The sequence below is a fragment of the Peromyscus californicus genome, unplaced genomic scaffold (assembly GCF_007827085.1).
Source record: "Peromyscus californicus insignis strain IS unplaced genomic scaffold, ASM782708v3 Scaffold_17__1_contigs__length_78620276, whole genome shotgun sequence".
Taxonomy (NCBI): domain Eukaryota; kingdom Metazoa; phylum Chordata; class Mammalia; order Rodentia; family Cricetidae; genus Peromyscus; species Peromyscus californicus.
This window is the reverse complement of record NW_026294469.1, coordinates 11,021,970-11,037,853: the sequence shown is the minus strand read 5'-3', so window position 1 is coordinate 11,037,853 and position 15,884 is coordinate 11,021,970. Positions and strand designations below refer to the sequence as shown.

Here is a 15,884-nt window from a genome sequence, read left to right as displayed (position 1 = left end):
TCATTTGCTGAAAGCAGTAAATACAGAGGTTGAAGGCAACTATAAACTAACAAAGGTAGGAAGCATCCATTTATGGATATTGGTTGATCCTCAATGATGTTTGTTATCTGGGTCAGTGGGAAACAGTGACTTAATTCCTTGAATAATTCTGTTACTAAAGATTTCTGTAAGTATCCCATTCCTTCCCCCATGTGATATTTTCTATGCTGTTCAATGAAGACAGCAAAGCCTTTGTTAGGAGCAGACACACATAGACAGAATAGACAGATACACAGGGACACACACAGATGCAGGCACAGATTCAGACTCATGCAACAGACAGACAGTAGACAGAAGATACAGGGAGCATGAAGTGGAGAATTCAAATCTGGGCTCACTCTTGGTTAAATGATTCTAACGGGAAGTGCTTTGATTTCTTTCCTTAATTCAAGACTGATGCATTACTGGTAACTCAGAGTTAATCACTGCTCCTTGAAGTAGCTGAAGATGAGCTTGAACTTTTGATCCACCTCTTAAGCATTAAAATTACAGGTGTGTGTCACCACTTCTTTTGTTGTTTTGGTTTTTTAATTAATTAATTAATTTTATACAAGATTTCATCAAGTAATTTTAGCTGGCCTGTAACTCCAAATGTTGACCAGGCTGGCCTTGAACTTATGGAGATCCACCAACCTCTGCCTCCTAAGTGCTGGGAATAAAGAACTGTACCTCGAGATAGTATTTCAAAATATTTGAAAATCTGAAAGTGAATTTCCCTTTTCTTATACCCGAACCTGTAAGCAATTATCCATTGTACTGATCTCTCTTCTTCTGTTTTCTCCATTTTTCTTTTATTGACATTTCTGCCTTTACTTTGCTTGTCAGCACAGAATGATTTATGCAGGAAACATTAGAGAAGTAGGCTTGAGTCTTGATGAGTAAGCCTGGTTCAGAACCATGGAGAGCAGCCAAAGCGGTCCAAATGTGAGAGGTATGATTTGTGAAGGCCATGGTTGGCTTTGTTCTAAGGTTTTTAAATTGAATTTTTGTGTGTGTGTGTGTGTGTGTGTGTGTGTGTGTGTGTGTGTGTGTGTGTGTGTGTGTGTGTGTGTGTGTGTGCCACTTCTGTTCCTGTCCTCATGGAGACCAGATGAGGGTGCTGGGTTCCCTGGAACTGGAATTATAGGCGGTTGTGAGCTACCAATGTGGGTGCTGGGAACTGAACTGTAGCCCCCTTGCAAGAGCAGTAAGCATTCTTAACCACTGAACCAGCCCTGGCTTTGTTCTGAACAAAGGTCTGGAGCAGTGCCTGATGTATGCAAAGTTTCTGGAACTATCTGTCTGTGCCTCACTTCTTGGTTTTGGTCGAATGGCAATGCCTTTCCTTACTCAACCATCTCACTAGCCTAAATAATTTTAAAAAATGTGTGTTGTGTGTGTCTGCATTACACCATGTGTGTGTGTCTGAGTTATGCCATGTGTGTGTGTGTTATGCTGTGTGTGTGTCTGTGTTACACCATGTGTGTGCAGATGTCTTCATGTCAGAACAGTCCAAGAATTGAGTTGTGTGATTATTCTGAATGCTTGTGAGAAAACTCCAAGAAAACAAGGTAAGAGTCTTGTAAGTCAGTTTCTTCAAAACACAGACTTGTTCTTGGAATGTGTTACCTCCTCCCAGGTATAGCAAACAGGAGTGAGTAACTGGCTCTTGTATTTGTTTATATGCCTCAATGGAAAAACACGTTGTTTGTATTGTGCAGCTTGTCCTTGTGATTGTACACAGGTTAAACTCATGAAAACTTTACTCATGTGACCTTTCTTAACCCTCAGAGTATAAATTGTCTGATGCTCTGAATAAAGTTGGCTATTGCATAAGACTTCAGTCAGCCTCATATATTGGCTCCACTCTTCCAAGTTCCACTGCCTCTAGAAAAAGCCCAGCACATGCTAGAAGAGGGCTTTGGCACCCTTAAAGCTGCTGTCTGAGCCAAGTTCTGGGAACCAAACTCTGGGTCTTCTGGAAGAGTAGCAAGCACTCTTAACTTAGCTGCTGAGCCATATCTCAAGCTCCTAACTATGACATGTTAACACTTGAGAAGTGGAGGCAGGAGGATCAGGACTTCAAGGACAGCCTTGGCCACATGAAGATCTGTCTAAAATAATAAAATGTGGGCCAAAGTTGAGGTTAGCACAGTAGTAGAGGACTTGGTCTAGTGATAATAAAGCTGTCTGATCTCTAGAACTCTAAAGAATATGAACCAACATGTAGAACACAGGTTTATTATATGTGAGCATACTCTATATGTGTATATTGTGTGTGTATATGTATGTGTTGGGCACTAGATGGAACCCAGAACCTTGTACATGCTATTGCTTTCCCTGATCTCTCTCTCTCCCTCCCTCCCCCTACCCTTTCTCTCTGTCCTGTTAGGGATTAAACACAGGGCCTTTGTATCTTAGGCAAATGCTTTACCACTGAGCTACATTCACATCCCATAAATTATATATTTAAATCCTCCTTCTATTTCAATGTTTTCAGTTAGTATATCACGAAATACTTGAGTGTAATTAACTTAAAAGCTTCTCCCTCTTATATTATGTGTATTGTTGGTTTCTCTGCATGTATGTCTGTGCACCACATGTGTGTAGTGCCCACAGAAGGCATTCGATCCCCTGGGCCTGGAGTTACAGGTGGTTGTGAGTTACTATGTGTGTGCTAGGAACTGAACCTGGGTCTCTAGTGATAACTATGTATTTTAGAATTAAAAATTTTTATAATTACAAACTACAATGTTCAACAGCACCATCTGCTGTTGGAAAAGGTGAAAGCAGTTAGTTTTGTTATACACTAAATTTGATCTTCACATTTAAAATAATTGGAAGTAATTACAGAAGTCTGAACAGTAGACTTTGGTGTTCAGCTTTAAATGAATGCAGCAATTCTAGCCTCAACATAAAGTATTTATTATGTGTATACGATGTGTGAGTATTAAGTGCAGTGCCACAGTGCACATGTAGAGACCAGAGGACAACTCAGTGGAGTGCTTCCTTCCTTCCACTATGTGGGTCTTGGGGGTCAAACTCAGGTCATCAGTCTTGGCAACAAGCATCCTGGCCATCTCACTGGCCTCTAGCCCCAACTTTGTTTTTTAAAAGTATTTTTTAGGAGCTGGAAAGATGGCTCAGGAGCTAAGAGAACTTGCTCTTGCAGAGGACCAGACACTCATACACATAAAACAAAATTACAAAATCTTTAAAAATATTTTTAGGGTTTATTTTTAATGTTACCCCACAGGGGCCAGAAGAGGGTATTAGATCCACTGGAGCTGGAGTTATATGTAGTTATGAGCTCTCAGACATGGATGATGGGAACCAAACTTAGCTCCTCTGGAAGAGTGGTAGTGCTCTCTTCAAACAAAATTTATATAGACATTTTGCCTGCTTGTGTGTTCATGTCTGCCTGGTGCAAGCCAAAATGTCTGTAGGTGTGTTTGGAACAAGGAAGCTTGGTGGGAAGGCAACTTCCTCACAGTGAAGCCTCTGGGATGAAGGGAAGCTAATTCTGTTTCTAGCTTCATGTTGACTATCCAGGAAAGTTAATTGCCCACATGGTTCACTTCCTACATCAGAAAATTGGTGACTGAAGGTGGTTATAGGGAGTTCAAGGATGCAGCTTTGCTGAATCATCACCCACACTAAGGCAGGTATTTTGATGATACAGCTACCTTAGAGTGATCTATGCATGTGTCAGTAACTTGGTTCACCATGCCTAGTGAAATGCTTTCTTTGGTCAGTGTGGTGGTTTGACTGAAAATGGCCCCTAGAAGCTCATAGGGATTAGCACTATTAGGAGGTATGGCCTTGTAGGAGTAGGTGTGGCGTTGTTGGAGGAGGTGTGTCATTGGGGGCAAGTTTCAGATGCTCAAGCTAAGCCCAGTGTCACTCTCTCTTCCTGCTGCCTTCAGATCTGAATGTAGAACTCTCAGGTACTTTCCCATGATCATGTCTGCCAGCATACTGCCATGCTTCCTGCCATGATGACAATGGACTAAACCTCTAAACTATAAGCAAGCTTCCAATTAAATGTTTCCTTTATAAGAGTTGCCATGGTCATAGTGTCTCTTCACAGCAATAGAAACCCTAACTAAGACAGTCAGTTATCAGCAATGAGTGGACATTTATTCACATCTCCCCAGGAAGATATCACCTGAATTTGTTTAAGTACACTCTGTGATGTCCAATGGTGACGGACTTGTCTAATGACTCAGTTCTGAGAAGGTATTCCATTGTTGAGCTTTGTTCAACAAATGTTTATTCATTTGTGACCAACTCTGTCCTCTTGGCTTTGAGGGTAGGATATGACCAAGCTATGGACATAGTGAACTATTCAAAAAACATGTAATATAAGCGCAGTCAGTGTCCAGAGGAGGCATAGAAGCAGAAGAGCATAAGCTAGACCTGCAAACACATCCTGCACAGTGCCTTATCCCAGCAGTGTGGAGACACCTTGCTATTGACTTGTATTTATTCACTTCACTCACTGGTTCTTTTGACTTAGCAACAGAACCCTGGACCTTAACATTCCCAGCCACCTTAGGAGATAAGTGTTGTCTAGAACTTACTGGGTCCAGTGGAATGTGAAATTATTGAATGACAATTTTATGATTTGATTTTGTTTCTAACAAAGAAAACAGATTTCTTTATTATATTGAAAAAGCAAGTGGGCATGGCACTACCAGAAGAACCAACAGCTTGATTTGCTACCCTCCTTTTTTGTAGTACTGGAGACTAAACCCACGGCCTTGCACATGCTAAGCAAGCACTCTACCACTGAGCTATATCCACACCTCATGTCTTCACTTTAAACAGCTAGAGGCCAGGCATAGTATCACATACCTGTAATCCCAGCAGGTTGAGACAGGAGGATCAAGAGTTCAAGGTCTACCTACGACCTAGTGACTTTGAAGACCACATTAAATTCACCCACTTTCTCTCTATATGTATGTATGTATACCTAGGAAGATGCTGGCCGCCAAGCCTGATATCCTGAGTTCTATTCCCAGACCCACATGGTAGGAGACAAAGGTTGTCCTCTGACCTCCACTTAGGTCATGGGTACATGAACAAATACAAATAAATAAACTACTGTAATGAAATTTGAAAAAAAAATATTAGTGTCTGGGATGTAGTTCAGTTGGTAGAATTCATGCCTAGAATGCATGAAGTCCTGCTTTAAATCTCCAGCACCACATAAAAATGAAGAGATCCCAGCCCTGGGGAAGTGGAGGCAGGAAGATTAGAAGTTCAAGATCATCCTTGACTATAGAGTGAGTTGGTGGCCAGCCTGGGCCTGTCTCAGAAATAAATAAAGAAATGAATAAAAAGCTATTGGTCACAGACTATGAAGAACCACATCCAGAGATCCCTGGGTTGGAATTGGCTATGATGATTTCTGTACGGCTGCCTCCAGGTAGAAGATGAGTCTGTTTTCAGTAGTAAAAGGGATAATTATTAGGTAGGAGCAGTCTTAAAATCATAGCTCTGGAAGAAGGCAATGTGTGGTTATAGAGAAGCCAATGATCAGTTGTGGTGAGATATATGATTTTTATATTTGGCTGGTAAACATTCCCATCTTTAGTTTGATAGTCATAAATCTTATCTTCCTTCCTAGAAGAATAGAGATATGACCATGACTTGCTGTGGAATAATCTTTTTGTACACTATGAATATGTATTACTCTCATTGGCTAATAAAAAGCTGAGTGGCTGATAGCTGGGCAGGAAGAGATTGAGCGCAAGAGAATTCTGGGAAGAGGAAGGGCAGAGTCAGAGAGTTGCCAGAAAACGCAGAAAAGCAAGGTGAGAGTGCCATACTGAGAAAAGATACCAAGCCACATGGCTAAACATAGATAAGAAATGTAAGAGTTAGCTAGTAACAAGTTTGAGCTGTCGGCTGAGCATTTATTATTAATATAAGGCTCTGTGTGATAATTTGGGAAGTGACTGCTGGGTATTTGGAAACAAATGGTTGGGACAGAAAACATCTGATTACAATGACTAGCCATAGCTAATGATAGCTAACCTTCCTGGAACTTGATTGGCTCAGGAAAAGGCATATGGCAGTGGGATGGACAGACTAATGCTGGGAATGTGAAGTTCCATTTCTGTTTAATTTGTTAAAATGAGAATGTGGGATCTGGGCACATGGGCAGGCCCTCCACTGGGGAGAAAGGTCCCTGAGGAATGAAGATGGAAGCAGAGATGTAAGGGGAAGACTCCTGCTGATGAAGCCTGGGGTTATGCTTGTCCCAAGGGCCCTTTCCTGTGAGCTATAAGTCTCTTTTACCTACACTTGGTTTAAGCTAGTATAATTTGAACTTCCGATTTAAATTTTTTTTTTTTTTGAACAGGGTTTCTCTGCGTAAGAGCCTGGCTGTCCTGGAATTCACTTTGTAGACCAGGCTGGCCTCCAACTCACAGAGATGGGCATGCTGCTGCCTCCCGAGTACTGAGATTATAGGCTTTCACTACCACCTCCAGGCTACTTTTTTTTTTTTTAAATCACAGGGGATTAAACCCAGAACTTCATGTATCAGAGACAAGTGCCCTACCGCTAAGCTATATCCCCAGAATGTTTTCGCATTTATTTATTTTCCAGCATGTTTTACATTTATTTATTCTTACTTTTAAAGACAGGGTCTTATGTAGCCTCGACCTTGTAGAAATCATCTTGCCTCAACATCTCAAAAGCTGGGATTACAGGTGTTAGCCAACACACACACACACACACACACACACACACACACACACACACACACACACACACACACACACCTCTTTCATACTGTAGAGCAGGCTGGCCTTGAAATTGTGCTGGTGCTTCTGCTTGTCTTCCAACTGTTGGGATTATGGGTGTAGTTACCACTGCCTAGATACACATTTTTGTTTGTTTGTTTTTTGAGACAGAGTTTCTCTGTGTAACAGCCTTGGTTGTCCTGGAACTCACTCTGTAGAACAGGCTGGCCTTGAACTCACAGAGATCCGCCTGCCTCTGCCTCCTCCCCGCAAGTGCTGAAATTAAAGGCATGTGCCATGACCGCCTGGCTCTAGAAACACTTTTTGATGTTGCTGTTAAATACAGAGTCTCATGTATTCCAGACTAACCTGGAACTTGCTATGTAGCTGAGGATGACATTGAACATCTGTCTATCTGCCTCCACTTTTCCAGTGCAGGATGACAGGCATGTTCCAGTATGCTCAGCTTACATTTTCCCCCAGATTCAGTCTTACTGTGTATTTCAGGCTGACAATCTTGTTTCAGCCTTGATTTTTTTTTTTTTGGCTGGGGGAGTGTTCCAAGACAGGCTTTCCCAGAATATCCCTGGTTGTCCTGGAACTAACTTTGTGGACCAGACTGGCCTCAAACTCACATAGATCCACCTGCTTCTGCCTCCTGAGTGCTAGGACTGAAGGCGTGTGCCACCACTACCTGGCAATTCCAGCTTGGAATTACTGGTATGTATCACCACATCCAATTTTAACTAGAGATTTTTTTTTCAGATTTATTTATAGTACATGTGTATATGTCTCTGTATGGTTATGTGCACATAAGTATAGGTACCCTTAAAGGTCAGACAAGGGTGTCTAGTCCCCTGGAACTGGAGTTACTGGCAGTTGTGGGCCACCTGATGTGGATGCTGGGAACTGAACTCAGGTCCTCTGCAAAAGCAGTAATTGCTCTTAACCACTGGGCCACCTCTATCCCCACTAACTTCTGTTTTGATGTTGCAAAAGTCTTGATTAAAAAAAAGTCTGCTACCACTGGACATGGTGGCACACACCTTTAATCCCTGTACTGAGGAGGCAGGCAGATCTCTGAGTATGAGGCCAGCTGGGTCTACATAGCAAGTTCCAGGCCAGAAAGCCAAGTGGTGGTAGCATACTCTTTTAATACCAGCACTCCAGAGGCAGAAGCAGGAAGATTTCTGTGAGTTCGAGGCCAGCCTGGTCTACAGATTGAGTTCCAGGACAGCCAGAGTGGTTACACAGAGAAACCGTGTCTCAAAAAAATGAAAAAAAAAAAGTTTGTTAAGGTGCCCACTGTAATGTTATCTCTTTTAAGCCAATACTCCCCTTCCCCTTCTCTTGAGATAGGGTCTCACTGTACACAGCCCTAACTAGCTTGTAACTTGCTACATAGACCAGGGTGTTCTCATACTCACAGAGATCTACACGCCTCTGCTAATAGCCAGCTCTAGGGCCCAGTCTCTGGTCTAGTAAAACTCCGTTCCCCATTCTGTCTTGTGGCAAGCCTCTGGTAATTCTCTTTTAGCTAGTCCCTTTTAGGCGTGGGTCATGTGATTATGGGGGCTGACAAGTCTCAAGTATGCAAGAATGGCCAGCCACACAGTATATAAGTACTGGTTTCTCCATTGCCACGAAGTAAACACTCCAAAAAGGAAAAGGAGAGGCGGAGCCAGGCGTGGTGGTGAAAGCCGGTAACCCCAGTACTTGGGAGGCTGAAGTAGGAGTTCCAAGACAGCCAGACAGCCAGAACTTCATGTATGAGAGACAAGTGCACTACATCCTAGCCTGCGTCTTAAAAAAAGACTGACGACGAAGACAGCCTTTCCCAGAGATCCAGAAAAATGGAGTTTCCCCTTATACTCCGTGCTAACTAAAGCACCCTCAACAGCACATTTTCCTGCTCGGTGGTTGAGCACATGTGTGGCAGACCGCTTCTAAAAGCACACCGGTGCTCAAAGGATACACAGTCCGCCTCTAGCACCTGCAGAGGGAACTCCTAGGCACCTGGCTGGCAATCAGCACCCCTTCTCCCTCAAGCAGTTGCCGCCCACCAAGGGAAAGGCGGGGCGACCTGTCAGAAAGTAGCGCGAAGTTACATCAGTTGCTTACTGCAGCCAGATGAGATCTTTGGGGACACCAAGAAGGTCAGGCCTGCGTGAACAGCCGTCACCATCACAGACTTGCCAGGCACCCGCGGGAGAACCTGTCCAAAGCCTGCGCGCCGGGCCCGCTCGGCCACGCCCACCCGCCTCATAGCCCCGCCCCCAGCCAATAGGGGAAGCCACTCGTCACAGTATTTCCGGTTCCAATCTTCCTACGGGCTTCCGTAGCTCCCTGTTTTTCAGGCATCGGCTCCGGCCCCGCCCCTACCGCGTCTTTGACACAGTCACGTGAGGGGTGCGCGCGGGGCCTGCCGGGAGTAGTGCTGCCGGCGGGTCAGGGTTCGGCCCAACATGGCGGTTCCTGTCGGACAGTGACCAAGGCTTTGCCGTCGGGAGGACTGAGTGGCGGTGGTCGGCGTCCCCACCTGCTAGGGTGGGATGCAAAGCTTCCGGGAGTGCTGAGAGGAGGCAGGGACGGGCCCAGGCCCCGAAAGCCGAAGCAGCGGCGGCTACGCGCAGTCGGCTGCAGGCTCCGGAGTGGGGCCGCACCCGGCCGGGCAGGCGGCGGCGGCGGCGGCGGCTGCGGCAAGCTCGGCTCCGAGGTGGGGCGGAGGCCGGGCGCCGGGCCGCGGCCATGGCCCAGTGCGTGCAGTCGGTGCAGGAGCTCATCCCCGACTCCTTCGTTCCCTGCGTCGCCGCGCTGTGCAGCGACGCAGCCGAGCGCCTCACCCGCCTCAACCACCTCAGCTTCGCCGAACTGCTCAAGCCCTTCTCCCGCCTCACTTCCGAAGGTACGTGGTGTTCTTCCTCGTCCATCAGCTACAGCCGAGCCGTGGCCGAGAAAAGGAAGTTGGGAGCAAGTAGAGGACAGAGGGGCGGCGGCCCGGGGCTGCGGCTGACGAGGGGCGGCCAGCGTCTGTCAAGACCGCGCGCTCCTGGCCACCCCCGGTTTTCTAAGCGCTGTCTTCCTCGGACGAGCCGGGTCATTAAGTCGTGAAGATAAACCTGAGCCCCTGCACAAGGGAAGTCGAGACTGTTGTTAACAGTCACCGAACAGGATTTGGTACTTAGTAGACAGTTAAGGTAGAAAGATGCAGCCTCCAAAACAGAGTTTAAGAGTACAGATCTGTCATGTCCCTTCGTCGAGTGTTAAATTGGACTTTTAAAGTTATCTTGTTCGTGGCTCGTCTAGTCTTGGGGTTCATCTCTGTCTGGACTTCTGTTTGGCTATGTACTTTCCTCCTTTCGACCATTCAAACAGGTTCTAGCTATACAGCAGTTGGCCCAATCTCAAGAAAAGCAAGCAAAAGTATTACATGAATAATAATAAAGGATGGGGGCTGCCCTGTAGCTCAGTTGGTAGTTTCTGCCTAGCATGCTGGAAGCCGCTGTCCATTGGCTTCTCAGCCCCACACAGCACACCTTGTGATCCCAGTACTCGGAGGCAGGAAAATAAGAAGGTTAAGTCTTTCCTGGGCTGGCTATGTATGTGGCATGTTTGAGGCCAGCAGGGATACATGAGACCCTACCTAAAGAGAAAAATGTAACAATTAAAAAGTTTAAAGAAAAAAAATGACAAAGGATAAATTGTAGTAATAATATAGATGTTTCAAGTTATCTAGATTTATGGGGTTAGAACAGTTCAAGCATTTTGTCCTTTTCATATTGGTGGTTAATCTTAAGAAATATATTCATTTTTAATAATTATTTTCTTTCTCCAGCTTTATTGTTTATTCTTGCTAATTTTTAAGATGAGTTTCACTCTAGTCCAGGCTGGTCTGGAACTAACTCACTTTGTATATATGTAGCTTGGCAAGTCCAAACTCCAGGCAGTCCCCCTGTCTCAACCTCTTGAGTGCTGAGATTACAGGCTTGAGCCACCATAACTGGCTCTTTCTACAAGTTTTGATTTTTTTTTTTGTTATTAAGGAGAAAAAAATCATACTTAAAATTTTATTCAAGTGGACAAGAGAGATGGCCCAATGGTTAAGAGCCCATGTAGCTCTCACAGAGGACCAAAGTTTGATTCCCAGCACTCAGTGTGTGGTGGTTCAGAACTTCCTGTATCTCTAGCTCTGGGGAGACTCGCAAGTCGACACACACACACACACACACACACACACACACACACACACACACACCACAGAGAGAGAGAGAGAGAGAGAGAGAGAGAGAGAGAGAGAGAGAGGAAGGAGAGAGAATTTTTAAAAGTTAAACATTTTAATTTAAGTATACTCAAGTGTGGCTTAACTGCTCTCTTTAAAACAGAACATAGCAAAAAAAAAAAACAGGTAAAGTTCCTTGGAAATTTGAGAGTTGTTTAGGATGAAGGGTTCTCTTATAAACTTTTATCAAATAACTGTGGTCTTTTTTTGGTTATGGTGTTTATCCAAATGCACGCACGCACGCACGCGCGCACACACACACACACACACACACACACACACATAGTGCTATACTGTTGGTTCCTGTGTTTACATGCTTCAGGCAGTCTTTAGGAGACTTGCTGCTTTGCAAGTTTCTTTTTGTAGTTAGGGAGGAAGGAAGTATCCCAAAAAACCCAACTTTGAGGGGCAGAGAGATGGTAGTGGTTAAAAGCACTTGATACTCTGCAGAGGACCATGGTTCCATTCCCAGTACCCCTTGGCAGCTTATAACTATAGCTCCAGCCCCAGGGGATCCAGCGCTGTAACCTGGCACAGCACTGTCCACAGGTGATGCGCTTACATACATGTACACATAAAACTAAGTTAAAAATTTTGTTGTTGTTGTTTGAGACAGGGTCTCTCTTCGTAGTCGTGGCTGTCCTGGAGCTCACTAAGTAGACCAGGCTGGCCTTGAACTCAGATCTGCCTGCCTCTGCCTCCCACCCTCCACCACTGGTGGGATGAAAGTTGTATACCACCATGCCTAGCTACCCCGAACTTTGATAATTCCTGGATTCTCTTCAACTCTTCAGCCTATAGTTTATTCACATTGCAGCTACTCCCATGCTTTACAGCAGTAGTTCTCAACCTTCCTAATGCTGCAACCCTTTAATACAGTTCCTCGTGTTGTAGTGACCCCGACCATAAAATTATTTCATTGCTACTTCATAACTGTAATTTTGCTACTGTTATGAATTGTAATGTAAATATCTGATATGTGACCCAAAGGGGTTGAAACACACAGGTTGAGAACCATTGCTCTAGCGTTACTAAGAACAGCAAACCTCTGCATTTGTAATTCAAATGGGGGTGGGGTTGATAGGTCTGAGTATTAGCTCAGATTGACCTCTGTTTCTCACTGTACCCCAATCTAGCTTCACCGTTGAGAGCCTCTTGCCTCAGCCTCCTGAGTGCTGGGGCTACAGGTGTGCGCCACCACTCCTTGTTTCAGTTTATATTAAACTTTCCCGTTTCCCATACCGAGGTTCAAATCCAGGCTCCTACACGTGCTAAGCAAGGGTTATCTCACTAAGCTATGTTTCTAGTCCCTCTTCAGTCTTATATTCGTAAAAAATGAACCCCGGAAGTCAATTTGACTTTGTGTGTGTTCTTTCCTGATGTGTTAAGAAAAATAAACAATGCTAATACCAGAGACCTGTTTCATGTAGCATTTATTTTAGTCACCGAGTCTTTTGTTATTTCCACTTACTAATTGTCATTATTGTTGCTATTTTGGGACAGGGTTAGTTATGTAGCTCAGGCTGGCCTTAACTCACTATGTAGCCCAGGCTGGCTTCCAGCGCACAATGATTCTCCTACTTCAACTTCCTACATGCCAGGATTACAAGTGTGCACCACCACCTGGCCATTGTTGCCTTTTTAAATTTGAGGACATTGAGATATAGAAATAATAGCTTATCTGTAGTTTTGTATCTAGGAAAGATTTAAAAACAGATAGTATGACTCAGGATATTGTGATCTGAATCATCAAAATCATCTAATTTCTTGGGTGTGCTTAAAATTACTTTTTTATACTGGAGAACAAGGTCTCATGTAATCTAGGCTGGCCTTGAACTCTTGATCTTCCTGCCTCTATGTTCTAAGTATTAGGATTACAAGCGTGTGTCACCGTGTCAGCCCTCATATATATATATAGTTAAAATTTTTGGTAACCATGATAATACATAAAGAAAAAAATAGCATATGATGTTTTCTTTTGATGCTGAAGGTTGAACTTGGGCCTCTTGCACTAACCTTTTTTCTTTTGCACATAGGTATATTCCCAGCCCTGGTGGGATTAGTTCCAGTAATGTAACTTATTTGATCCATGTATTTCCAAAGTTTTGGCAGATTATTTCAATAGGTATCCAATATAAAAGATATAAGTGGGAGATTTTGCATTCTTTTTTGTTGCTAAAGTGTTTTAAAAATGGTGTGCTTTTTGCTTAAATATCCTCTTTTGTGAGTAGGTGCATTTTAAAGGACTCCGTAGGCCTTCTGTGATGGTGCAGGGATAGAAGTGAACTTGTGTCCACTTGTATTTCTCCTTGAAGCATGGGAAAGATTAGGAAGGAGTACAGTGAGGTGGTTGATAGACAGAGAGGTGGTGGAAAGACAAAAGCATGCACCATGTATTCAAGAAGGAGTGAGGTAGAACGGTGTCTTAGTTCCTCTTGTTCCTGTGATAAAATATTCTGACGGAAGCAGCTTGAGATACTTGAGATATTTTGGCTCACAGCTGAAAATACAGTCCATCATGGCAGAGAAGTGAAGACAGAAGGAGCCTGAAGCATCTGGTCACATTGCATCCACAGTTAGGAGCCAGTAGTGATCACAAACTCTAGTTTCCCATTTTATACAGTCCAGGATCCCTTTTAAGGAGATAGTTCCCTTTACAGTCAAGATGGATAACCATTGTAATCAATCTAACCCTCCAGTGGCATGCCCAGTCTTCCAGGTGATTGCAGATTCTATGATGTTTGCAGTTAAGACTGCTGTCAAATGGTTAGGTCAGAAGGTATAAATTGTAGTCAGTGTTTAGGGGAGAGTAGCGGGAAAGCAGTCTTGTGGGGTACAGAATTCAGAGGAGATGCTGGGGAGAGGAGAAGCTGAGTTTCAGGAAGGGGCTTCTAGATTTCATTTCTAGTGGTAACTGTGAGGCAGTCTCGAGTTCTTGAGCAAGGCCATTGAGTTTGTAGTTTATAAGGTTCATATGAGTTGTTATAACTTTTTAAAAAGTTTAAGCTGTCATGGTACATGTCTAATTCTATTGCTTTGGAGGCTGAGGCAGGAGGATTGCTTGCTTGATTCCAACTTGAATTACATAAGGAAACATTCAGAAAAGAAGAAAAAGTTCAAAGGTAATTAAGATACAGACTACAGTGTCAGCATAAAAAAATTTGGTAGAACATTAATTTTGGAGGGGGGGCTGGGAGTTCATATAGGGGAGGTGGAATGGGTATATAATAAGAATATGGATGTTTGCATGTATGAAATTCTCAAAGTTAATGGAAAATATTATATTCAGAAATTTGATATAACATCCCACCACCTTTTTGTTGCTGGTAAATAAATTTTGGGGCTTTTTTTTTCCCTTTATGGAATGTGTGTCATATAGAGATTCTTTAAATCTTCAAAGATTGTTTTTTTTTTTAAAGCCTCGGTCTTTTTTTTTTTTTTTTTAAGATTTATTTATTTAGTATACAATGTTCTGCCTGCATGTATGTCTGTCTGCAGGCCTGAGGGCACCAGATCTCATTACAGATGGTTGTGAGCCACCATGTGGTTGCTGGGAATTGAACTCAGGACCTCTGGAAGAGCAGTCACTGCTCTTAACCTCTGAGCCATCTCTCCAGCCCTCAAAGATTGTTTTTTTCCTTAGGAAGTAAGTCATAAGAATATCATTTAGGTAGTACAATTTCAGGATCCAAGTAAAACAAGTTACATTTTCTTTTTTAAGATTTCCTTTTATTTTACAAGTATGGGTGTTTTTGCTTGCATGTGTGTCTGTGCACCACATGAATTCATTGACAGCAGAGGTCAGAAGAGGGCTTTGGATCCCCTGGAACTGGAGGTACAGAGGGTTGCTAGCCATCCTGTGAGTGCTGGGAGTTGAACCCTGGTTCCCTGGAAGAACAGCCAGAGCTCTTACTGAGCTATCTCTCTAGCGCCAAGTTAAAATTTCTTTACTCAGAGAAAGGAATGTAAACAAACAAACAAGACTAGATTTTATTTGTGGCCAGCAGGTTTGTTTGATTTGCCCTGACTTCTGTGATCAAACTTTGTAGCAAGAATCTTAAAAAGTTATTAATAAAATCAAACCTGAGCCAGGTATTGGGGTGAAGTTGGAAGATCAGAGAGACAGAACAAGCCACAGCTAACCTCACGTGGCCAACTTCTCAGCTGATCTTGTTTCCTCAGCCTGGAAGCCTCTGTGTCCTCATATCCGAATGGCTCTCAGCTGAACTGTGCTGTTCCAAACCTAAAAGCTTAACCAGCCAAATGCTTCTAGTTTCTGGTCCTCACGCCTTATATACCTTTCTGCTTTTTACCACCACTCCCTGGGATTAAAGGCTCGATTTCTGAGATTAAAGGCGTGAGTCACCATGCTTGGCTGTATCCTTTGAACACATGGATTTCTGCCTCTGGAATGCTAGGATTAAAGGTGCGAGTGCCACCATTTTCTAGCCTTTGTATCTAGTGGCTGTTCTGTCTCTGACCCCAGATAAGTTTATTAGGGTGCACAATATTTTGAGGAACACAATACCACCACAAAAACTTGGCTTAGTACAGTCAAGTATTTCCAGAAGATTTATCTTTAGGCTTCAGTAGAAAAACACATAGTTTAAATATTATACTGAAAAGACAGTTGCTAGAAGAAATTTGAATACCATTTTTGTGTAGGACCTTAAAAATAGCTATTAGGCTTCAAGTACATGTAAGTTAGATGATAGCGAGCCAGTTAAGGTTTCTTGCATGTTTTAAAAACCTATAAAGAGGCCGGGCAGTGGTGGCGCACGCCTTTAATCCCAGCACTCGGGAGGCAGAGCCAGGCGGATCTCTGTGAGTTC

At 43.6% G+C, this 15,884-nt stretch overlaps 2 protein-coding genes across 13 annotated transcripts in view; one reads left to right on the top strand and one right to left on the bottom strand.

Annotated features, from left to right (window-relative positions):
• Positions 1-9,020, bottom strand: part of Rnf125 (ring finger protein 125) — a 79,211-nt gene extending 70,191 nt beyond the window's left edge. For 3 of the 4 annotated variants that reach the window (XM_052741619.1, XM_052741620.1, XM_052741622.1), the window contains exon 1: positions 8,895-9,020. The gene's annotated coding sequence lies outside the window, so the exon portion shown is untranslated. Of the gene's footprint in view, positions 1-8,856 lie in introns of all 4 variants that reach the window. The other variant, XM_052741621.1, reaches the window with a different exon arrangement.
• Positions 9,021-9,184: 164 nt separating this feature from the next.
• Positions 9,185-15,884, top strand: part of Trappc8 (trafficking protein particle complex subunit 8) — an 85,121-nt gene continuing 78,421 nt past the window's right edge. For 6 of the 9 annotated variants that reach the window (XM_052741615.1, XM_052741611.1, XM_052741608.1 and 3 more), the window contains exon 1: positions 9,187-9,678. In XM_052741615.1, coding sequence (XP_052597575.1) covers positions 9,522-9,678 — 157 coding nt within the window. In that variant the 5' untranslated portion in view covers positions 9,187-9,521. Of the gene's footprint in view, positions 9,679-15,884 lie in introns of all 9 variants that reach the window. The other 3 variants (XM_052741613.1, XM_052741612.1, XR_008219032.1) reach the window with 2 other exon arrangements.